Genomic DNA, 24,421 nt, shown 5'->3' with positions numbered 1-24,421 from the left:
AGGTGCCCCTGAGCCTCACCCACAGGTGTTCTTCCAACCCTTACTCTTCCCACAGGTCACTCACAGGAGTTCAGTGTCTTCAGTCCTCAGAGGTTCCACAGCTTTATTGAGAAGTAGTTTTACTAGCTTTGGCAGAATCAGAAAAGAAAGTAAGGGGGTTTTTGGAGAGAGGAAGGACTACTGTATATTTTCATGTTGTTTGGTAGATGACAACCTGTCTCTGTTCCCAGTGCTTACAAGGGACTGTCACTGGTTGCTTCATTTCAAGCAGGAGGGGGTGGAAGCTGTCCAGTGTGGGTGGCCCTACTCCTCAGCCATCCAAGATGCCAAAGGTTTTGCTTGGTTGTTTTTTTGTTTTGTTTTGTTTTTAAATTTTTTTATTTATTCATTTTTAGAGAGGAGAGAGAGAAACAGAGAGAGAGAAAGGGGGAGGAGCTGGAAGCATCAACTCCCATATGTGCCTTGACCAGGCAAGCCCAGGGTTTCGAACCGGCGATCTCAGCATTTCCAGGTTGATGCTTTATCCACTGCGCCACCACAGGTCAGGCGGTTTTGCTTGGTTTTGAATGAGGTGCCGACTTTAGGATCTTCGATAGTCCCCTTGAACTTCTGATTCTCCTTTTCCTGAAATAAGTGCTGGGATGGACAACAGTTAATTCCTGTAACAAAACTACCCCCCCCCCCCACGTGAATCGTGGGTGCTGAATCAGTATGCATTGGAGGAGCAGCCCTTCTGTCTTCACTGTCTGCTAAGGTCCTACAGCTTCTGTAGCCAAAGCATGTTCTGTGTTTGTTCAAAGGTTAGGTGAGTAGGGGTTTTTGAAGGGAGACTAGGGCTGCAGCAAGCTCGCTTGTTAGAACAGAGACTGAAGTTGCACCACCAGTTAGAGGACAGAACACAACCTATGGGCAGCTTGCTCTCCTCGTCCAGAGAGATGGCAGCCAGTAAGGAACTTGTCAGCTATGTCTATTCAGAGCACTTCAGGATCCACTCTCCAACGCCAATGAAGTAGACCCCTTGGGCGATCCCGAAGAGCGGGGCTATGACGAGGGCCCGGCAGCCTGCTCCCTTCATGAAGGCGGACGGCCCCTCCTGAGTCCAGAGCTTCCTGGGGAAAGAAGAGCACTGAGCTGCTGGGCAGAAGCACACGGCAAGTGGTGCTCATGACACCCTCTCCCCTGTTTGTGCGTCTTTTCATTGAGGGCAGGTGTCCCTTTCCACAGTGGTGCTGAGATCCTAGCAGTGTGGGAGCCATGCCCCCCTCCCCATTGTGTGCATGCAGTGCAGTTACTGAGTAGTTGGGTTCAGCCTGTGGAAAACTGTCTCAGTTTGCTAGACTTTGGGGCAAGATGCTGTAGGGATGCAAAGAAGGAAAAAGTTCCCAGTGCACCTGCTTCTGTTGGGAGAGAAGGGAGAGGGACGAAATTTAGAGAAGTACCAAGCTCATTGTGGGGCTCTGGATCAGGTGCAGGGACACCGTGGCAGAGGGGGTGGGTGCTCACCTGGCACAGTCCATGATCCCACTATAGCTGTCCTCACCCAGGCCTTTCTTGAGGGTTTGGATTCGAGTTTTCAAAACTGAATCAAGCAGAAGTTAAAGTAAGTGGGGAGCATGCTGCTTTTGGTGTTCTCTTGCTAACAGGAAGGGGTCAGGACTTGTTTCACAGCCTGCACACACAGAGTTGGCTCCTTGGACCACTGCCACTGCAGGGTCTGTGCTTGAGGACCTTCCCATCTTGGGGCCTCATGTATGAAATGAAGGAGTTAGAAACAACATGGTCCTGTGTGATAATTCAGGGCACTCATGCTGTGGAAAGGTCCACCTGAGTTGCAGGAAGGAGCTGGCCGTAGCCTAAAGGGTGGGAAGCATTGTCTTCTTATTCACCTTCAACTTTTTATTTATTGCTTTTAGAGAGGAAGGGAAAGAGAACAATTTATTGTCCCACTTATTTATGTATTCAGTGGTTGATTCCTGTATTTGCCCTGACCAGGGATCAAACCCACAACCTTGATGTATGTGATCTGAAGAGAAACCAGAGATTCAACCTTGATGTATTGGGACGATGCTTTAACCAACCGAGCTACCTGGCCAGGGCTAGCTTTCAGATTTAAAGTATGAGCAGTCTTTTTTTTTACTTTCTTTTTTGTTGAGAGGCAGGGAAGAGAGAAATAGAGGAACATTGAGCTGCTCCTGTATGTACCCTGACTGGGAATAGAACCGGCAACCTCTGCGCTCGGGGATGATGCTCCAACCAACTGAGCTATCTAGCCAGGGCTTAATTTTTGTTGATTTTTAGAGATGAAGAGGGGAGGGGGAAGGGAAGCATTTGTTCCACTCAGTCGTGCATTTTTTTATTGCTTCCCATGTGTGCCCTGACTAGGGATTGAACCTGCAACCTTGCTGTTTTGGGATGACACTCTTTTTTTTTTCTTTTTTTTTTAATATTTTATTTATTGATTTTTTTTAGAGAGAGAGGAGTGAGAGAGAGAGACAGAGAGAGAGAGAGAAGGGGGAGGAGCAGGAAGCATCAACTCCCATATGTGCCTTGACCAGGCAAGCCCAAGGTTTCGAACCGGCGACCTCAGTGTTCCAGGTCGACGCTTTATCCCACTGCGCCACCACAGGTCAGGCCATGGGATGACACTCTTAACTGACTGAGCTAACCCGAGCCACGGCTGGAGCAGTCATTTCCAGCTGATGCTCACAGCTGCTCAGGATGACAAAAAACTAGTGAAATGTGCACCTGAACAGTTGGAGGGTTTGTTAGTGTTAACAGACTGAAGGACGTCTTGGCTTCACCTTTTCTGGGAGGACCTGACAGAGGCTGTAGATTATGACTCAAGAGTTTTTAGTTTGAGGCTATTTCATCTATGCTGAAAGTGCAAGGTGACTATTTATCCCCTAAATAACCATACAGGTGCTTGATTTGTAAAACAGGGCAACCCCGGCAGCCTTTATGTCTCTGCTACGCTTACCGTCCAGCGGCGTTACTGTGACAGCTGCTACGGAGCCTGCGGCACAGCCTGACACAAAAGAATGAGCAAAGGACGCCTTCCCAGTGAGCTCGTTGTACCCCAGGTTGTTGAGGTTGGCAAACAGTGGGAAGTAGATGATGGAGAAGGGGACATCTCTGTAGGAGAGGAGGAGACACTGAACTGCAGGCCACTCTGGGGCTTCCCCTGAGGTCCCACAGTGTGCTCAGAAGCTACAGAGGCTCAGAGACAGCCCCATCCCACAACCCCCCAACCCCCCAACCCCCCAGCCCCCATCTCTGCACACTCCACCCTCCCAGCCCTGCGGCTTCTCATGCAGAGCCAGTGCAGATTCGGGGGCTGGTGAGTGTTCTGTAACGGTGGGTAAGCCAGGGAAGAGCACTGCAGTAGTGGCCAGTGAAGACTATGTTGAGTGTTGGGTGGGAGGGCAGAAAGGTGACATTCATATGTTGCCTAGGGAATAGAAAATGAACCCCTGGCCTAGGGTACTTCTGATCAACTTGAAGAATTTTATACACTTTTTTTTTTTTTTGTATTTTTCTGAAGCTGGAAATGGGGAGAGACAGTCAGACAGACTCCCGCATGCGCCCGACCGGGATCCACCCGGCACGCCCACCAGGGGGCGATGCTCTGCCCCTCCGGGGCGTTGCTCTGCCGCAACCAGAGCCACTCTAGCGCCTGGGGCAGAGGCCAAGGAGCCATCCCCAGCGCCCGGGCAATCCTTGCTCCAATGGAGCCTTGGCTGTGGAAGGGGAAGAGAGAGACAGAGAGGAAGGAGGTGGGGGGGGGGGGGTGGAGAAGCAAATGGGCGCTCTCCTATGTGCCCTGGCCGGGAATCGAACCCGGGTCCCCCGCACGCCAGGCTGACGCTCTACCGCTGAGCTAACCAGCCAGGGCTAACTTGAAGAATTTTGGTGAAGGAGCAAAGTAAAGTGAGGGGGTATATCTACTCAGTTATAGACAGCCCATAGTCCTTTGTACACAGGACATTCTTGGTGCCTTTGGGCCATGGTACACTCAATAGGAATCTGGGCCTGGTCCCTAGACAAGGGGCCCTGAAGTGGTCCCCAGTCACCCATGCTGGACAGGATCTGCAGCACAGAGATGGTGTGAATGTTCTAGGGAGAACACAGAAATATTGGGCAGCCATCCCTCTGGCCCTCCATGCCCTCTATTCACGTGGGGCCCTTCTGTGTCCCGGGTTCGGGAAGAAAGCCTCACCTGAGGAGAGTGGCACCCAGGCCCTTATAGAGACCAGCCAGGCCCTGGGTGCGAAGTAGCTCCCAGGCAATGAGGGTGGCCGATGGACGCTTGTGTGTGGGAGTGGAGCCAGCAGTGCAGGGAGTGGAGGATGGTGCAGCAGCTGAGCCCTGGCGATGGATCGCTATGAGGGAGAGGGCAGATATCACAACCGGGCCCAAGGTGAGCCTGCCTCTGGGGCAGCTCCACCAGATGAGGGCACTGCTAGAACTCCAGGGGTTGTGCTAATCTTAGAAAGGAAACAAGGAAATCTTTATAAGATCTGTGTTACCTAACAAGTTGCCCTGCTGCCCAGGGCCCTGCACTCCCCGACCCCCACTCCTCCGGGGTTTTCAGTCTGTCTGCCACTTCTAAACCACGAGATCCCCGTGTACCTTCTGCCTGGTGCGTAAAGTGGCAGATTCTCTGCTTAAAAACATCTTCCGACTTTGGTAGAGATGTCCGTTAGTCTCTGCACTATTTTATATAACTTGATTCTTGAGATGTCAGCCCATTTTAGTGAAATAATTTAGAGCTCATAATAGAATGAGTTAAACATCTAATAAGTAGAATGGAATTTTTTCCTGAGCATATTAAATGGAAGCATTTCAGATGTGGCTGTGTCCCATTAGTGGCCACTCACTGCGAATATTGGTTTTCTTAATTCTCATGGTCTGAGCAGCTTTGTTCAGACACAGGCTCTTTCTTGCTAAAAGGACACTATCTCATGTCCCCGTTTCTGCTTGGGTTTCCAGCGGTGCAGAATTTTCTACGGGGAAGCTAGTGACGGCATGTTTCGTGTGGTGGTGACCTAGGCCTGCAGGCCTCACACAGCTCCCACCAGTGAGCATCACTCTCCCTTTTTCAGATGCATATAATTCACCCATATGCTAGTTTTCTCTTAATATGCTTTAGGAATACTAAAACTTCTTACCAAGCCGAGAAACAAAATGTTACAGCTGTTTGCTCTTTACAGAGCAAAGCACAGTGAGGGCTTCTAGGGTCTGTACTGTGTTCTTCCTGCAGTTCATTGCTTCAGGCGGGGCTGAGCCCTGAGCAGCACAGCACGGGTCATAGTTGAGGAGGGGAAGGGCACTCACATTTGGTGAGGAACTTGCTAGGTGCTCTGTTAGATGGCATGGGCTTATTAACTGGGGGGCATCCTCCAACTAGCCAGCCAGCCTTTGCTCTTCAGACAGTCTTTGGGACCTACACCCTGTATATTTCTGAGAGGACCAGAATTTATCAAAGGGCCAAACTTCTTCCCGAGATAAAAGACTAGAAATTGCTCTCGCTTCTTATGCCTATCCCCGAAAGCCCAGCACCTGTTGCATACTGTTATCTAGCACAATAACGCTTCAGTTGACTGAAGTGTTCAAGGACAGGCCATGATGTTGCTTAAGCTCTTTAGGAAATTGAGCCCAGGTGTCAGGGCACTGTGATAGAGGTGTGAGGGTGAGTGTTATCTGTTCTCTCTGCTATTCTATAGTTGGAGGTATTGACATCTGCAACAGTAACCATAGACAGGTGTCTTCTGACCTAGAAGGCTGGATGCGCCACCAGACTGGCTGAAGTGCATGCAGATGTGGGGGATCGGTTTTGATCACAACCTCTATGGTCCCCTGTGCATTGGGGCAGTCCTTACCCAAGCGCCCTGCGTCCTGCAGCTGAATCTTGAGCATTTCCATGGGACAGGTGACCACTACCTGGCACAGTCCAGCCCCACATCCAGCCAGCATCTCCATCTTCAGGTTCTGCTGCATCCTATGGGGCCAAGAGTTGGGGTCCCTCAGTCATAGGCTAGCCCTTCAGTCCCCACCTGGCCGTCTACTCTTCCTCTGTAGTTGAGACGTTTCATGTATGGTATTTAGTCTTGTTGCCACCAACTGCCAGTGCCCCAGCTGAGTAAATGGTCACTTGGCTCTCAGACTCAGTCTCCTTCAAGATGTGACACTAAATTTAACACATGCTACCAGGGAGGGAGCACTTATACGGAAGTTGACACCAGTCTGAGGAAACTACCTATTGCAGGAGTCCGACTTTTCCTGATCCCTAAAGGAACTAGAGGATGCTTGGGGTTGACATTTTTGTGGGTTTTTTTTTTTTTAAGATTTTTTTTTATTCATTTTTAGAGAGGAGAGAGAGACAGAGAGGGAGAGAGAGACAGAGAGAGAGAAGGGGGGAGGAGCTGGAAGCATCAACTCCCATATGTGCCTTGACCAGGCACGCCCAGGGTTTCGAACCGGCAACTTCAGCATTTCCAGGTTGACGCTTTATCCACTGCGCCACCACAGGTCAGGCCTGTGGGTTTTTTTTTGAGAGAGTCCGAAAGAGGGACAGAGAGCATCGGCCTGGTGTGCAGAAATCCCGGGTTTGATTCCCGGCCAGGGCACACAGGAGAGGCGCCCATCTGCTTCTCCACCCCTCCCCCTCTCCTTCCTCTCTGTCTCTTCCCCTCCCACAGCCGAGGCTCCATTGGAGCAAAGATGGCCCGGGCGCTGGGGATGGCTCCTTGGCCTCTGCCCCAGGCGCTAGAGTGGCTCTTGTCGCAACAGAGCGACACCCCGGAGGGGCAGAGCATTGCCCCCTGGTGGGCAGAGCATCGCCCCTGGTGGGCGCGCCGGGTGGATCCCAGTCGGGTGCATGTGAGAGTCTGTCTGACTACCTCCCCGTTTCCAGCTTTTCAGAAAAATACAAAAAAACAAACAAAATAAATAAATGGGACAACTTCAAACTAAAAAGCTTCCCAAGATAAGAAACAATTAACAAAATGAAAAAGTGGGCCCTGGCCAGTTGGCTTAGTGGTAGAGTGTTGGCCTGGCGTGCGGGAGTCCCAGGTTCAATTCCCGGCCAGGGCACACAGGAGAAGCACCCATCTGCTTCTCCACTTCCCCTCTCCTTCCTCTCTGTCTCGCTCTTCTCCTCCCGCAGCCAAGGCTCCACTGGAGCAAAGTTTGCCTGGGCGCTGAGGATGGCTCTGATTGCGGCAGAGAGACGCCCCAAGATGGGCAGAGCATCGCCCCCTGGTGGGCATGCTGGGTGGATCCCAGTCGGGCTCATGTGGGAGTCTGTCTGACTGCCTCCCCGTTTCCAGTTTCAGAAAAATACAAAAAAAAATGAGCAAAGGACCTAAGTAGACATTTTTCCAAAGAAGATACAGATGGCCAGCCAGCAGGGACATAAAAAGATGTTCAACATCACTAGTGATCAAGAGAGATGCAGCCTTACCAGGCAGTGGCTCAGTGGATAGAGTGTCGGACTGGGATGCGGAAGGAACCAGGTTCGAGACACCGAGGTCACCAGCTTGAGCATGGGCTCATCTGGCTTGAGCAAAAAGCTCACCAGCTTGGACCCAAGGTCGCTGGCTTGAGCAAGGGGTTACTCGGTCTGCTGAAGGCCCACGAGAAAGCAATCAATGAACAACTAAGGTGTCACAACAAAAAACTGATGATTGATGCTTCTCATCTCTCCGTTCCTGTCTGTCTGTCCCTGTCTATCCCTCACTCTGACTCTCTCTCTGTCTCTGTAAAAAATAAATAAATAAATAAATAAACAAACTCCGAGGTCACCGGCTTGAGTTTGGGTTCACCAGCTTGAGGCAAAGGTTTCTGGCTAGAGCCCAAGGTTGCTGGCTTGAGCAAGGGATCACTTGCTCTGCTATAGCCCCCTTGGTCAAGACACATATGAGAGAGCAATCAATGAACAACTAAGAAGCTGCAACAAAGAATTGGTGCTGGCCTTGGCCGGTTGGCTTAGTGGTAGAGCGTCAGCCTGTTGTGCAGGAATCCCAGGTTCGATTCCCGGCCAGGGCACACAAGAGAAGCGCCAATCTGCTTCTCCACCCCTTCCCCTCTCCTTCCTCTCTGTCTGTCTCTTCCCCTCCCACAGCCGAGGCTCCATTGGAGCAAAGTTGGCCCGGGCGCTGGGGATGGCTCCATGGCTTCTGCCTCAGGCGCTAGAATGGCTCTGGTCGCAACAGCCTAGATGGACAGAGCATTGCCTCCTGGTGGGCATGCCGGGTGGATCCCGGTCGGGCCCATGTGGGAGTCGGTCTGCCTCCCCGTTTTCAACTTCAGAAAAATACAAAAAAAAAGAAATTGAGGCTTCTCATCTCTCCCTTCTTGTCTGCTCCTATCTGTTCCTCTCTTAAATCTCAAAAAAAAAAAAAAAAATAGAGCTAGCATATGATCCAGCAATCCCACTTCTGGGTATACACCCAAAGGAAATGAAGTCACTGTTGGAAGAGGCTCTGTGCCCTATGTTCCTTGCTGCATGGCTTTAAATAGCCAAGACATTGGAACATCTAGAATAAGAGACCAGGTTTGTGGTTAGGAGGTGGGTAAAGGTCATCAAAAGGTACACACTACCACCTGACCAGGTGGTGGTGCAGTGGATAGAGCGTCAGACTGGGATGCAGAGGATCCAGGTTAGAGACCCTGAGGTCACCAGCTTGGACCCAAGGTCGCTGGCTTGAGCAAGGGGTTACTCGGTCTGCTGAAGGCCCACAGTCAAGGCACATATGAGAAAGCAATCAATGAACAACTAAGGTGTTGCAAAGAAAAACTGATGATTGATGCTTCTTATCTCTTCGTGCCTGTCTCTCTGTCTCTGTAAAAAAAACCCAAAAAACCCCACAGTACCAATTATTAGTATTGCAGATATAATGTACAACATGGTGACTATAAGAAACACTGTCCTATGATAAATTTGAAAGTGGCTAAGAGAGTAAATCCAACAGTTCTCATCACAAGAAAATGATTTTTGTGACGTGGGCTAGATGTTCACATTGCAGCGATCACAATAGGTGTGTCAAGTCGTTATGTCATTATGCTGTATACCTTAACCTCATACAGTCCTGAGTGTCTATTATATCTTAAAACTGAAAAGTACTCATCAACTAGCTGATGAGTATATATTCTATATGGGCAGTCTGCCTCAATCTGTGTCTGTCTAGAACCTCCAATTTTTTTTATTATTATTTTTTTTGTGTGGCAGAGACAGAGGGACAGATAGGGACAGACAGACAGGAAGGGAGACAGATGAGAAACCAGTTCTTCGTTGCGGCTCCATTGTTGTTCATTGATTGATTTCTCATATATGCCTTGATGGGGGGTGAGGGGCACAGCAAACCAATTGACCCCTTGCTCGAGCCAGTGACCTGGGACTCAAGCTGGTGAGCCTTGCTCAAACCAGATGAGCCCATGCTCAAGCTGGAGACCTCGGGGTCTTGAACCTGTGTCCTCCACATCCCAGTCTGACGCTCTATCCACTGCACCACCGCCTGATCAGGCTAGAACCTCCAAATCTTGCCAGCCCATTTTCTCCTTAGCCTCCTGTGTACACTTCTTCATATACATGCAGTCAGTAAACAGAAGGTGCTGCAGTCCTCTGCCTGCCATCTTCCCCAGATCAGACATGCCATGAAGGATCTCCATGCCCATCCTGCCCTGGGCCGTACCCATCTTCCATGAGCAGGTGCCGGAAGAAGTCATTGGCTGCCAGCTTGATGGCCTTCTCTGGAGTGACCAGGGTGAGATTCACTGCAGCTCCTGGGAGCAGACAGCAAAGACAAGGGGTCAAGGCCATCTCAGATGTGCCCATGTCCAGAGTATGCCACTCGTACTCTGCTCTCAGAAGGTTTTTTTCTGGGAGCAGAAAGGATCTCAGGGGTGGTGGTCAAGGAGGCTTCCTCTGATATTTTACTGAAACACTCTGCCCACTGCAGTTTTCTTCTGTAATGTGTATTTCCTCTGCGGGCTCATCGGTGCAGTTATGAGGAAATCTGTCCTTGCTGCTCTCTGACGATAAGTGAGCTGTTCCCCTCAACAAGCCCCAATAAAGTCCTGAGGGACTAGGATGGGCTCCAGCCACTCCACCGCACTTGCTGGTCCCAGCAGTTTCTCTGTCTCTCGATGGACACGGGCACATTAGCTCCTCCTCAGCCTCAGCTTTGTACCCGTTTCTCGGGGCACATCACAGCTGTGTTCCCTTGGGTGAAGACACTGCAGGGGATGGGGGCAGCACAGCTGTGTCAGGGAAGGGCAGCCCACTAACCCCCTTCTGAGGAGCTCAGAACACTTTCCGTTTTCTGTCCTTGTTGCCTCTTCCTCTGCAGGAGGTGGTGGAGGTGCCCTGCAGCCCTGAGAGGGTTCACTTGCCCCCAACTTCACATCACACAGGCAGCAGTTGTGCCGGGATGCAGCCTAGGGTTTCTGGGCAACTTGGTGTATTCACCAGTACCCCGACCTTACCGTACTACCTCTGTGTCTACCAAAGAACAAAGGGGCTTGTGCAAAGCAGCGTGGTCCAGAATCACTGGACAGCCCAGGCAGAAAGAATGCCACTTCCCAATGCCCCACAAACTTACAGACATCCCTGTGCCACACCTTTTGCCCTCATTTGGCCCAGCCCCAGGACAGCTGGTAAGCCCACCTCGGTATGTGCCCAGGAAGCCTTCCGCTCTCGCCGTCTTCATCAGGCAGTCTACCCTAGAACCAGAGGCCAGAGAAGGAAGTTAGTGCTGAACAGGAACCCCCTCCTTTCACCCAGGGCTCTAACCCTGCTTGGCTCACTCTAGTTGACCAACTCCTCTGCTGCCCCCCTCACCCTAATTCGCACACTTCCTAAATGGACTGTGGAGCAGAGAGGCCCTCAGCCCTGCTCTAGGAGCCTCTCACCCACTTCATCAATACCTACATTCCTTTGTAGATATCTTTTCCATGCTGGTTCTGAAGCCGAGTCTTAGCCAAGTCGATGGGGAACACACAGGTCACCCCCACGAGCCCTGCCACGCCTCCATTGATGAGCTTTGCTGTGACACTGATCCGTGGGAAGAAGGGAGGCACCGAGAGGGGGGAGAAAGCCATCTGCAGAGAGCTGTACACAACCAGGACCAGACAGGAACAAAGGGAGGCAAGTGGGGGGCAGCGACCAAGCAGAGCAAGGACAGGAAGGGGGCCCTGTGGCCTCAGCCCTACAGGTGTCCAGAGACCCTCTCAGCTTCCTGCCCCGACCCTGCAGCTTCCCTACCTGACCTGTTGAGCCTCCTAACCCTGGTCCAGTTCCATAGATAGGTTAGGGGCATTATGCTCACCAGGCCTGAAGCATCCTGCCCTAACCCCACAGGGAGATGTTCCTAAAGATAGGACACTGCAAGGGCTTCTGCAAAGGATGCCAGAGTGCCAGCTCTGCCTCCTGGGACCCCACCAGGGTGCAGAAGAGTCTTAGCTGGGCCTCAGAGGGTCCCCTTCAAAGCTCCATCAAAGGCCTGTCCCTGGGGACTGACATTTCATTTTGGACTTAAGTTCATCAGAACAGATGTTAAATCCTGGCTACGCTGTTAGTTTAGCAAGTTATCTTATTTCTCCGACCCCTGCTTTCCCCTCTGTAAAAACGGTTAATGTGTTTGATCAACAGTAGCTATTATTAACAAGAGGACATGCTTTTCTGGCATTGAGGGTTGCTAGTCAGCATGAGGTCACCAGGGTTAAATTATTGAGACCATCTGATTCTAGCCCAAAGCAAAGAGAAGGCTCACTTCACATACACTGAGCCCCTTGTTCTTGAAGAGTTTTTAAAGTCTGAAAATAGAAAATAAGCTTTCTCAGATTCCTTGGAGCCTAGTAACATTTCATCATCTTTGTGGCCAGACGCAGATGTGAGAGAAATCATTTGGAGGTGGATCACTGGGAAGGGGTTAGGCAATAATTACATTTTGCAGTCTGAGCAGACGCATCCCAAACAATGACAGATTGTATGAATGTGTACACATGTATAAACCAGTTCAGAAATAAACTTTAGTATCTAGGAGCATCTCTTTCTGCTCCTAGGACTCGCCTATTTTGAGGAGCCTGGGGGTGCCAAGTTTGTGATCACCTGGTGACCTCCTAGATCTGGCCAGGGACAAGGTCTGGCTCAGCTAGAGTTACCTCAAGTCCTGCTTGGGCATTCTTCAGGGGATGAACCCGGTGGTCCCAGGATACAAGGCTGTCTGTCACTCCTGGGGGCTGACAGCTGGCTGTCACGGGAGGAGGGGCCGTGTCCTCGACTCCAGCCCACCACAGCAGAGAGCAGAGTGGCCCAGTTTCCCGGGACCACAGCCTCCTCTGGCTGCCGCGGCCTCCTCTAGGACGCTGTCCAGCCAGCACTGGCCTGCTGCTGGGAGGACTGCATCTGTGACAGGATAGAACACAATTCGCATATTGCTCTCCCTCAACTCCTGACACCTTTTGAACGTTGGGGATTGAGACCAGAAGAGAGGGTGAGGTAGGGTTGTGTGTTGCACCAGGCTCAAGGAGAGAAGTAACCTTTTGGCTCTTAAAATGTGTTTTCTGAACTCCCTACAACCCTGTTGAAAAGACTGGGCTACAGTAAGTCTGTGGACTTGTTTATACTGGATGCCAGGAAGTCAGAGTAACAATAACTGTTACAGCTTCTGAGGAGGGTCCTGGTTCCAAATGGAGGGGCGGGGCAGGGATTCCTGAGTCCTGACGCTCCGCTCCGTAGAGGCACAGCTTGGCTCAGGGAGTCTCCTCTCCATAGACTCCTCCAGACTGAGCATGCCTTCCTCTCCCATGCTCCTCACTGGTCTCCTAGGCTGCCAGAAGTACTCTGCTGTCTCCAGGTATTTTCATTTGGGGAACAAAAGAGAGATCAGGCTTGACCAAGTGATGGCGCAGTGAAAAGAGCATCGGCCTGGTGTGCTCTGGGATGCTGAGGCCCCAGGCTTGAAACCTCGAGGTCGCAGGGTGAGTGTGGGATCATGGACCTATCTCATGGTTGTTGGCTTGAACCCAAGGTCACAGGCTCAAGCAAGGGGTCACTGGCTCAGCTAAAGCCCCCTAGTCAAGGCATGTATGAGAAAGCAATCAATGAACAACTGAAGTACCACAACTATGAGTTGATTCTTCTCATCTACCTTCCTTCTTGTCTTTCTCAATTTTATTTTAAAAAAAAAGACCATTAGCTTTTCTGAATAAATAGAGAAATAGGCCCTGGCCGGTTGGCTCAGTGGTAGAGCATTGGCCCGGCATATGGAAGTCCTGAGTTCAATTCCCGGGCAGGGCACACAGGAGAAGTGCCCATCTACTTCTCCACCCTTTCCCCTCCTCTCTCTCTCTCTCTCTCTCTCCTTCTGCAGCCAAGGCTCCATTGGAGCAAAGTTGGTCTGGGACACTGAGGATGGCTCCATTCCACCTCAGGTGCTAGAATGGCTCCTTAGTGGGCTTGCTGGGTGGATCCAGGTAGGGCGCATGTGGGAGTCTGTCTCTCTGCCTCCCCACTTCTCACTTCAGAAAAATACCAAAAAAAAAAATCACGACATGCTTTTTTTTGTTTTTCAAGAGAGAGAGAGAGAGAGAGAAAGGGGAGTATAGACAGGAAGGGAGAGAGATGAAAAGCATCAGTTCTTCATTGTGGCACCTTAGTTGTTCATTGATTGCTTTCTCATATGTACCTTGACTGGGGGCTACAGCCAAACCAATGACCCCTTGCTCAGCCAGTGATCTTAGATTCAAGTCAGTGACCTTTGGGCTCAAGCCAGCGACCATAGGTCATGTCTATGATCCCATGCTCCAGCTGGCGATCTTGGAGTTTCAAACCTGGGTCCTCAGTGTCCTAGGCCAATGATCTATCTGCTGCGCCACCACCTGGTCAGGTGAAATGACATGTTCTTGACAGGACCATGTGGCTGCAGTGTTGAGACAGCAGAGGATTAAAAAGATAGGCCCTGGCCAGTTGGCTCAGTGGTAGAGCGTCGGCCTGGCGTGCAGAAGTCCCGGGTTCGATTCCCGGCCAGGGCACACAGGAGAGGCACCCATCTGCTTCTCCACCCCTCCCCCTCTCCTTCCTCTCTGTCTCTCTCTTCCCCTCCCGCAGCTGAGGCTCCATTGGAGCAAAAGATGGCCCGGGCGCTGGGGATGGCTCCTTGGCCTCTGCCCCAGGCGCTAGAGTGGCTCTGGTCACGACAGCGACGCCCTGGATGGGCAGAGCATCACCCCCTGGTGGGCGTGCCAGGTGGATCCCTGTCGGGCGCACGGGGGAGTCTGTCTGACTGCCTGTCTCCCCGTTTCCAGCTTCAGAAAAATACAAAAAAAAACAAACAACAAAAAAAAAAACCAGTAGAAAGACTACGTTATTGCAGTAACCTAGGCAAGAGATATGGTTGCTTGTTGAGTTGTGGTAGGAACAGATGGTGGGAAGTGGGTTAAATAGGAATATGTATTGAATGTAAGACAAACAAGATTTTCTGGTGGTCCAGCCTTGAGAGCGAAGGTGTGGTTAAGGGGACAGTTTTGGGTGAGAACTTGAAGGATGGGTTGGAAGGTGGTGTTGGCACCAGACCTTTAAGACTTGGACCTGTTGGAGAAGGAAGCAAGAGGTGAAATGAGCACATCGATAGGACAAACAAAAGGTGAAGACATTGTGAATGTCGATACACCCTACTTCTAGTTCACTCCTCAATGCCAGGTGCGGGCCTGTCCTTGGACCCTTGGGCTCAGTCCCATCAAAATGTGAGGTCAGCCTGACCAGGCGGTGGCACAGTGGATTGAGCACTGGCCTGGGACGCTGAGAACCCAGGTTCAAAATCCCAAGGTCGCTGGTTTGCACAAGAGGTCACTGGCTCAGCTGGAGTCCCTTGCTACCCCCCCCCCATTAAGGCACATATGAGAAAGCAATCAATGAGCAACTAAGGTGCTGCAATAGAGAACTGATGCTTTTCATCTCTCTCCCTTCATGTCTGTCCATCTTTGTCCCTCCCCTTCTCCGTCACTCTAAAAAAAAGTGATAAGGCCTGACCGATGGTGGTGCAGTGGATAGAGCATCCACCTGGCACACTGACGTAACAGGTTCAAAACTTCAAGGTTGCTGGCCTGAGTGTAGGATCATAGACATGACCCAAAACTTCAAGGTTGCTGGCCTGAGTGTAGGATCATAGACATGACCCCATGGTCGCTGGCTTGAGGCCCAAGGTCACTGGGTTGAGCCTACAGTTGCTGGTGCAAGCAAGAGTAACTGGCTCAGCTGGAGCCTTCCTGGTCAAGGCACGTCAGAACATGATCAATAAACAACTAAGGTACCGCAACTACAAATTGATGCTTTTCATTTCTCTCTTCCTGCCTCTCCTTTGCTCACTTAAAAAAAAAAAAAAAAAATTAGTAGAATGACTAATACTGGGGCCTGTGGATTGCCTCAGGGATTGCACGATTACAGGCCCTGTGGCCAAGTTTGGGATTTTTTGTGGCTGATATGCCTCCTTTAAAATCTTGGCTGGCCAGCAGTTTTCTCTTTGTGGACTGTGTTCACTCATTTACTAGTTCCAGAAATCTTGTCATCATCTTTGCACACTAACTCTGCTCAAGGGTTGTGGCACAGTCTCAGGCTGGTGAGGCTGGCACTTTGAGGTGCATGTACCCCACCAGCAAATGCATGTCTGTCTAGTGGAGGGCCAGGGGGTGGCCTAGGTGCTGGGGTGGCCCCAACTTCTCTAGCTGCTTTTTTTTTTTAAGTGAGAGGGAAAGACAGGGACAGACAGGAAAGGAGAGAGAAGAGAAACATCAACTCATACTTGTGGCGCTTTAGTTGTTCACTGATTGTTTTTCTCATATGTGCCTTGACTGGCTGGGGGGCAGGAGGGGGCTTAGCCAAGTCAGTGACCTCTTTTTTTTTTTTTTGCATTTTTCCAAGGCTGGAAACAGAGAGGCAGTCAGACTCCCGCATGCGCCCGACCGGGATCCACCTGGCACACCCACCAGGGGGCGATGCTCTGCCTATCTGGGGCATTGCTCTGTTGCAACCAGCGCCATTCTAGCGCCTGAGGCAGAGGCCATAGAGCCATCCTCAGCGCCCGGGTCAACTTTGCTCCAATGGAGCCTTGGCTGCGGGAGGGGAAGAGAGAGACAGAGAGGAAGGAGAGGGGGAGGGGTGGATAAGCAGATGGGCGCTTCTCTTGTGTGCCCTGGCCAGGAATCAAACCTGGACTCCTGCATGCCAGGCTGACTACCACTGAGCCAACCGACCAGGGCCCAAGTCAGTGACCTCTTGCTCAAGCCAGTGACCTTGGGGTTTCAGACCTGGGTCCTCAGCATCCCAGGCCGATGCTCTATCCATTGCACCACTGCTTGGTCAAGCTTTATCACTTAAAGGTGTGAGCTGGCCCTGGCTGATTGGCTCAGCAATAGAGCATTCGCCTGGCATGTGGAAGTCCTGGGTTCAATTCCCGTCCAGGGCACACAGGAAAAGCGCCCATCTGCTTATCCACCCCTCCCCCTCTCGCTTCTTTCTTTCTTTCTCTACCTCTCTCTTTCTCCTCCTCTCCTGTAGCTATGGCTTGATTAGAGCAAGTTGGCTCCAGGTGCTCACGGCCATCCTCAGGTGCTAAAAAATGGCTCCGGTTGCAACGGAGCCAGGGCACCAGATTGGCAGAGCATCGCCCCTAGTGGTCTTGCTAGGTGGATCCTGGTCCTGGGGCATGCAGGAGTCTGTCTCTGCCTCCCTTCCTCTCACTTAAAAAAAAAAAAAGTGTGATCTACGCTTTACGCTATTGGGCAATAGAAAAAACCCTCTCCATTTCTAAATGGAATCTGGGGAAAACAATATAGGGGATAGTGGGTTGGAAAACTAATTTAAGCTCTGGGATGCAGAATTATGAGGAGCTACCTCTGGAACTTTTTGGGACCAGAGGGGACAAGGACTGGATATAATGAAAAAATAATCTTGACCAGGACACCAGAGGCTCCATGTAATTGCATTTGGGTGTCTTCACTGTCATGACATTGAGTTATCTCATATTGGGAAGACAGGTCTATTTACAATTTTACAAGTGATAATTGCACTGTATTAGAAGGAAGATGTTTAGCTCTGGCTGGATAGCTTGGTCAGTTACGAGTGTCATCCCAAGATGAAGAGGTGTTTCAATCCCCACTCAGGGCACTATGGGGATAGATCCATGTTTCTGTTTTTCTCTCTCCCCATTCCTGTCTCTTTAAAATCAATCAATACATTAAAAAATAAAAAGCTGTTTGTATGTATGGCAAATAGGCTGTGTCTGCATGTCTGCAGGCACGAAGGGTGGGATGCCGCATCGACAGGAGCCGCATCTCTGCATTCCACATCCAGGAACCCTCTCCTCTCGGCACCCATTGGCTGCAGTGGGAGCTGCCATATTCCTAAAAGGTGATGCTGACAGTCTTGAGGATGACACCTAACTGAAGCTGTGTTGTTTAGTCTCTTCCAGAGAGAAGAGACTGTATAGCCTCTTTCAAGGGATTTTTTTTCCTGTAGAAAAAGTTGGGACCCAGTAAGCAGTCATGGTTTGGAAAACAAGACAATTTATAGCAAGAGATAAGTAACAGAGCCACAGAGGTAAGGAGACCTGCTGATGAAACCTGATGTTAGCCCTTCACTCCTGATCGTGGGCACCAAGGGAACCCTCTACTACCTTCTAATGAATGGACTTGCTGTACTCAGCAAATTCAAGTTAGTGTTTGTAACATGGCAACCCAAAATCTTAATAATTATTTACCTTCACATTCCACTTCATAGCAACTGAGGCGCTTAGTGAGTGCAGCAAGGTCTCCCAAATGTGAGAGGCCATTGCGGGCTGGTTGGGAGAAGGGGTTTGCAGTGGCTGTAATGAGTCTGGGAAGCTCACACGTACAGGAGGATGGTGAGCGTGGTGTGAGCAAGAGCTGAGGGGACGCTGGGAACTGCGGCCAGCTCTGTAGAACCAGGGGAAGAAGGCTGCAGAGGAAGGGATTGGTACATATACCCTGTGCCCCCCCTAAAATTAGATACATTTGGCAAATTTGATCCTGCAGGCGGTTATAAAACCCTGAATGCTCTTAAGGGGAAAATGGCCATGTTGAACGTCATTTGAGGGCAATAGTTCTAGAAGTGACCTCTCGGGTGACAGGTCAGTTAGGAAGTAAAACAACTGAGAGGGAAGGATCAGGTGGTAAAGAGGGTGCAGAGGACAAGGGCTAGCTGGGGCAGAACTGTTTTTTTTTTAATTTTTCCTTTGACTTAGAGACAGAGAGTATTCATTACATACGTTTCCCTAACCAGGGGTTGAACTTGTGACCTCAGTGTGCTGGGTTGACCTTTTTACCTATTAGGCCACCTGGCCAGGGCTGGGACAGAACATTTTTTTTTGAGGGAGAGTGACAGAGAGAGGGAGGAAAGCAGAGAGCTGAGAATCCATCAACTTGTACTTGCGACGCCTTAGTTGTTCACTGTTTCTCATATGTGCCTTAACAGGGAATCTGGCTGAGCCAGTGACACCTTGCTCAAGTCAGTGACCTTGTACTCAATCCAGTGACCTTGGGTTTCAAGCTGGTGGCCTTTGGGCTCAAGCTAGAGACCTTGGGATCATGTCTATGATCCCACATTCAAACCAGTGACCCTGTGCTCAGGCTGGTGAGCATGTGCTAAAGCCAGAGACCTCAGCATCCTAGGTTGACACTATCCACTGTGACACCACTATTCAGGCTGGGACAGAACTTCTTAAAGAAAAAAAGGGCTTGGACTTAGTGATTGTTCACGATTTACGAAGAGCAGAGAACCATGGAATTGCTGGAGGTCTGAACCAGAGAAATGAGAAAGGTCTGGGGCTGGTCCCTCGACCTTCAGGTGCCCTGTTTGCAGGGGCACTAGTGGTGTGTGTGTGTGTGTGTGTGTGTGTACGAACATATGTGTGTACACAAAGCGTTGCTTGCTCATTCCCCTCACTACTGCAGACTGTTTTGCAAACAAGAAGCTGGCCAAGGACAGTCCTGGGCAGTCCGAAGCAGACAGGTCCTGCTGGGTGGGGCTGGGGGCTGTGTTCAGGTCAGGGCCAGCAGTCTGTTTACATGAATGGCAGCACCCAGGGGCCCGCACCCCTAACACCAAAACTAATCTGTGATCTCACCTGTCTGCTTCCTTTAGCAATAGTTAATAGGTGCTTAGGCAGTGGTCCATTCTTTTTTTGTTAATAATGAACATTTGTTCTATTTCATAAGGTACTTGGAGAAATAGAAAAAAAAATTAGAAATTCGGAAAGCAGAGAAAAGTATAAAGTGATTCTTAGCAGCTTGTCTCCAAGGCTCAGGCACTCTAAGACAAATGTTTAGAGAAGTGATTCCAGGTGGTGAGCTACAGGCACCAGAGCAGGTAGGTTTGCAGAGACCCTCAGATAACAGAATTTTTATTCTTCCCTTATTAAAACACTCCATTCCTTGCTCCTGTGGCCCATGAGACTCTCCCCATTGGCCCCCTCAGCCTCCTGTGACCAGCGTCCCTTCATTGATGGTGCCCCCAGAATGCTGCCTGAACTTCTTGACACCTTCCCCTCTGCAGACCCATCTAGACCCAGCTGCCTGCTTAAGCCTCTCCTATCCAGGTGTCTGCTGGGCCCCATGCCTTAACTGCCTTCTGGCCATTCCTACCTAGTTGTTCCCACATGCTCCAGGTAGTCAGCGCTTCCCTCTTCCCACACATCTGCCCTCCGGGACAGCTCCTCTTAGTCCTGGCTCTGAGACCTACCCACCAGCCACCCTGTGTCCAGGCCAAACCTGCACTCTACTTGTGACTCCCTTTTCCCTTTCTGTCCCCAAGTCAGTCCATCTGTCCCCCTCCAGTCAGTATCACTCAAGGGAACACGGTTCATTGCTGGTCTGGGAAATATACAGAAACCAAGAGTAAAAGTTGTAAAAAGTTGACGGCAATTTGACTAATAGATTTTAGAACCTACTACTAGAAATTTGGGCTTGTATTTTATTTTATTTTATTTAAATTTTTTTTATTTACTTATTTTTTCAGAGACAGAGAGTCAGAGAGAGGAATAGATAGGGACAGACAGACAGGAACGGAGAGAGACGAGAAACATCAATCATTAGTTTTTCATTGCACGTTGCAACACCTTAGTTGTTCATTGATTGCTCTCACATGTGCCTTGACCGCGAGCCTTCAGCAGACCGAGTAACCCCTTGCTGGAGCCAGCGACCTTGGGTTCAAGCTGGTGGGCTTTTCCTCAAACCAGATGAGCCCGCGCTCAAGCTGGCGACCTCGGGGTCTCGAACCCAGGTCCTCTGCTCTATCCATTGCGCCACTGCCTGGTCAGGCAATATATTTTATTTTAAATTCTATTTCTCTAGTAATCAGTTTTTACTGTATTTCACAAAACTATTGGTTTATACTGAACTGGGAAAACAGGTCCTTTATCCTGGGGAGAAAACACTGTCTTCAGTCTCTTGTGGCCTCCCCCCAGCCATCAGGTGTCACCCTGCCCGGGCACCAGACAACCTCCCAGCTCTGCTCCTGGCCTTCTGCCTGGCTGCCCTCTAATCTGTCCTCTGTACAGGATCAGAGGCACAGGCACACGTCTGGGGCCCGTTTCCAGCCTGCCCCTTAGCCCTTCCCTGCTCAAGTGCTTTGCCATCCCGGCCCTACCTTGGGACTCAGCTCCTCTCCAGCCTGGCCCCTACATTCCTACTGGCTGCACCTCCCAGAGCGCTCCCCCACCTTCCGGCTGCATTTCCACTTCTGGGACATGGCAGAATCTTGCACTGTCCCTACACTCTCCCCATTTGCCCTGATTGTCCCTTGGACCTTTTTAATTTTTTTTTTTTTTTTCATTTTTTCATTTTTCTGAAGCTGGGAACGGGGAGAGACAGTCAGACAGACTCCCGCATGCGCCCGACCGGGATCCACCCGGCACGCCCACCAGGGGCGAAGCTCTGCCCACCAGGGGGCGATGCTCTGCCCATCCTGGGCGTCGCCATATTGCGACCAGAGCCACTCTAGCGCCTGAGGCAGAGGCCACAGAGCCATCCCCAGCGCCCGGGCCATCTCTGCTCCAATGGAGCCTTGGCTGCGGGAGGGGAAGAGAGAGACAGAGAGGAAAGCGCGGCGGAGGGGTGGAGAAGCAAATGGGCGCTTCTCCTGTGTGCCCTGGCCGGGAATCGAACCCGGGTCCTCCGCACGCTAGGCCGACGCTCTACCGCTGAGCCAACCGGCCAGGGCCCTTGGACCTTTTTAATAGCCCCTCTCAGCCGCTCCCATGTGTTACGACCGCTGTCTCCTTCCTAGTCTCCATTCCCATCACAACGACATTGTCCAGGAGAGTCCTGAGACCCAAGGATCTCTGGGCTGTGCAGAGGTGTCCGACATAGATTGGAGCCAGTGAGTGAGGGTGGCATGGCCACCAGCCTCACATCCAGTCCCAGCCATCACTGTCCACACGGCGAGGAGGTGCACAAGGCCCAGGATCATGGCCGGCCCCTTCGACAAGCAGGGTGAGGACAGTTCTTCAGAGATAAGGAGACAATGCGTCCTGACCTAGATGCTGCCCAAGATCCCCGAGCTGGGGAGCCCTCCCTCTTGCCGACAGCTTCCTCTCAGCTGCAGAGAGAGGAGGCCCTTTCCTACTGGCTGTTCAGACCTATTCCCCAACTGTTTGCCAGAAGAGGGTCTTTCCCCAACTGTAAGTTTGTAAGACAACACACATACTCACCTGCTTCAGGAAGAACCTTCCAAGTTTCCTGGTCACCTCTGAGCTGTGGGTAGGGCTGGTTTACAGTCCTTGCTTTGACTGTGGCCTTCTTCCTGCTAGGGGTGACCAAAACCCCAAAGGGCTCCAGCCCAGCTGAGTCTCCCCAGGTGGTGAGCAGACGGCTGCTGGTAGAACTCAGCTCAGGCTGAGGATTGCTCAAGGTACTGTGGGTGTGTGGGGGGTAAGGGGTGGGGGCGATGAGAGGCTCACCACCCTGAGGCCTTGAGGTCAGGAGCAGAACAAAACAATGCAAAATCAATGCAAAGCAAACACTGACAGACATTTGCTGCCAGATGCTTCTCTCTGCCTCTCAGACTCATGAACTTTTGATTGCAGGTGGCTGGCTCAGGTCTGCATTTCAGTGGTCTCGAGTTGTCCTCTTCAGGGACACGGTTTTGTTCAGCAGGGCCTCCCTGAGCACCTGCGCTCAGCTGTGGGAGGGCTGCGGGCGGCATGTACTGTTGAGCTGTGAGCGAGCTCTGCACTGCGGGGAGATGCCACTTCTGAGTGGGAGAGGTAACACTGACCCCTTCCCTTTAGGGGATTCTGTCTAACTTGGGGCAAGGGACCAGGCAGCAAGGGGAGAATAAAGCTGGCAACCTGTCAAGTCAGGACTGGACAGGACCTGTTGCCAGGTGAAGATTTGGAGTCAGAGGCCTAGGTTCAAATTCCACCCCCAAGTTAGTCAACTCTCACTTTAGGCAACCTATTTAACTCAGTGCTTTCCTTCACCAAAGGGAGATAGGTACACTGCACAGGGGGCAGAGGGCCTGAGAACAGGCTTTGCAGGAAGACTGTGATTGAGCTGGTGTGAATCCCAGTTTACTACTTCTACACTGTGATGTGAGACAAGTTACATCACTTCCTGTGACACGGGACTGGAGCCCCTGCACCAGACTCATGAAAACTGTCCGCTAAATTGTCCCCTCCCTTTCCTGCGGGCTGTAAACAGCTGATACAGGAAGGAGAGCGAGGCAGAGAGGGTAAGGTCAGGCTTATGGCAGCAAAGTGGTTTGGACAGGTCCAGGATATGATGATAACTGGTGAATCTGGTCAGGATGAAGGTAAAAAAAAGAGTCAGAATCCAAAGCACAGGGCAAGCTGGCTTTGGGGAGGGGACATGACTGGCAGGAGAGTGGGTGTGAGGACTTGGACAAGCACATGGAGGATGATGTCAGGTAGCCTCCCTCTTTAAATAAGGTCACAAGTAGTGGAGGGGAAGGGGGAATTTGTGGCCTTACTACTCTCAGTGTTGTCCTACCGTGAGCTTGTTAAGAGATGCACTCTCAGAACCCACCACACACCTTGGGAACCAGCCCCACCCTAACAGTTCTGCAGTGACTCAAATGCATGAGGCCGGGCGCTGGCTCTGCAGTGGTGGACAATGTTGTCCCAAGGGATTGCCAGGAAGGCTCTGAACAACCCTCACAGCCAGGCTCGCCCCAGACCAATGGAAAACTCCCTGGGGGAGAGCCCAGGTGTCCAATTTTTTAAAGCCTAGGTTTTTAATTCTTGGAGGGCAAGAGGTTGGGAAGCCAGATTGGTGACCATTAGATAGGGCACTGCAGAGGCAAATGTCAGCTCATGAAAATTTGAATGACAGCAGTGACTGCAGATGTCACAGGAGCACACAGATGGTTCCCCGTGAGGAGGCCCTGACTTGGTGCTGGAATAGCAGCGCCGTTGGATTTAGATCTCAGAAACAGCTCCAAACAGCCCAGAAGACAGGACAGAGGATGCGGAAGCTGGGGGTGACTGGATGGAGGTTGGGAAGGAGGGCAACTGGTCACGAGGGCGCTTCTCCGTTCTGCAGCATCTCTGCAGTCCTTCTGCAGGCCTGGGGCAGAGCCTCTGCAGCCTGCTATGATATGGACCTTGTTTGAATGGGACCGTCGCTGTCCCCAAGGGCCCGACTGGTGGTGGCACAGTGGGTAGAGCATCACCAGGGATACTGAGGTCCCAGGCTTGAAACCCGGAGTCACTGGCTTAAGCCCCCCCCAGTGACCACACATGAGAAGCAATCAACAACTAAAGTGACTCAACTATGAGTTGATGCTTCTCATCTCTCTCCTCTCCTCTTTCTTTTTTTTTTTTTTAAAGAACTATTTTTTTAAATTTTATTTATTTATTCATTTTAGAGAGGAGAGGGAGAGAGAGAGAGAGAGAGAGAGAGAGAGAGAGAGAGGAGAGACAGAGAGAGAGAAGGGGGGAGGAGCTGGAAGCATCAACTCCCATATGTGCCTTGACCAGGCAAGCCCAGGGTTTTGAACCGGCGACCTCAGTGTTCCAGGTCAACGCTTTATCCACTGCGCCACCACAGGTCAGGCACCTGTCTCTTTCTAAACACACATACACACCCCCCCAAGGGAAAACCATGATGCCAGGGACATAAATCTGCAGGCCCAGTTACAGAGTCCAGTGGGGGAGGGGACAGTGAAGCCTACAGGAGCTGGACTCTGGGGAGGAAAAGTCCAATGGCATTTGTTCCAAAGGCAACTCTTGCCAAATAGTTTAGTAACATAGGCCACTTACAAGATACAAGGTGAAGGTTGTCTTCCAACCTTCAAAATTTGAAACGAGTGGACCAGTGGAAGAGATTTCGTTTTGGTTCCAAGGAGATACATCTGGCAACATGAAGCAGTCTGCTAAGAGCTAGA

At 51.0% G+C, this 24,421-nt stretch overlaps 1 protein-coding gene and 1 non-coding gene across 4 annotated transcripts; one reads left to right on the top strand and one right to left on the bottom strand.

The window, feature by feature from the left end:
- Window positions 1-593: 593 nt before the first annotated feature.
- On the bottom strand, window positions 594-21,968 carry SLC25A18 (solute carrier family 25 member 18). 3 transcript variants are annotated; one of them, XM_066237293.1, is made up of 10 exons: window positions 21,726-21,968; window positions 12,163-12,406; window positions 10,931-11,110; window positions 10,667-10,722; window positions 9,693-9,783; window positions 5,880-5,998; window positions 4,217-4,379; window positions 2,978-3,132; window positions 1,504-1,579; window positions 594-1,109 (listed from the first exon to the last, which is right to left on the bottom strand). In XM_066237293.1, the coding sequence occupies exons 2-10, from the start codon at window positions 12,180-12,182 to the stop codon at window positions 968-970; spliced, it is 1,002 nt and encodes a 333-aa protein (XP_066093390.1). In that variant the 5' UTR covers window positions 12,183-12,406; window positions 21,726-21,968; the 3' UTR covers window positions 594-967. The 3 variants fall into 3 exon arrangements, with proteins under 3 accessions (XP_066093390.1, XP_066093392.1, XP_066093391.1); XM_066237295.1 differs by having other exon boundaries at window positions 10,927-11,053; window positions 21,726-21,955; XM_066237294.1 differs by having other exon boundaries at window positions 10,931-11,053; window positions 21,726-21,953.
- TRNAN-GUU (transfer RNA asparagine (anticodon GUU)) lies at window positions 7,971-8,046 on the top strand. The gene has a single exon. It is a non-coding gene; the product is annotated as a tRNA-Asn (tRNA).
- Window positions 21,969-24,421: the final 2,453 nt, after the last annotated feature.

This window comes from Saccopteryx bilineata, chromosome 6, assembly GCF_036850765.1.
Source record: "Saccopteryx bilineata isolate mSacBil1 chromosome 6, mSacBil1_pri_phased_curated, whole genome shotgun sequence".
Classification (NCBI taxonomy): Eukaryota; Metazoa; Chordata; class Mammalia; order Chiroptera; family Emballonuridae; genus Saccopteryx; species Saccopteryx bilineata.
Note: the sequence above shows the minus strand (reverse complement) of the source record. Positions and strands in the feature narration are given on the sequence as shown.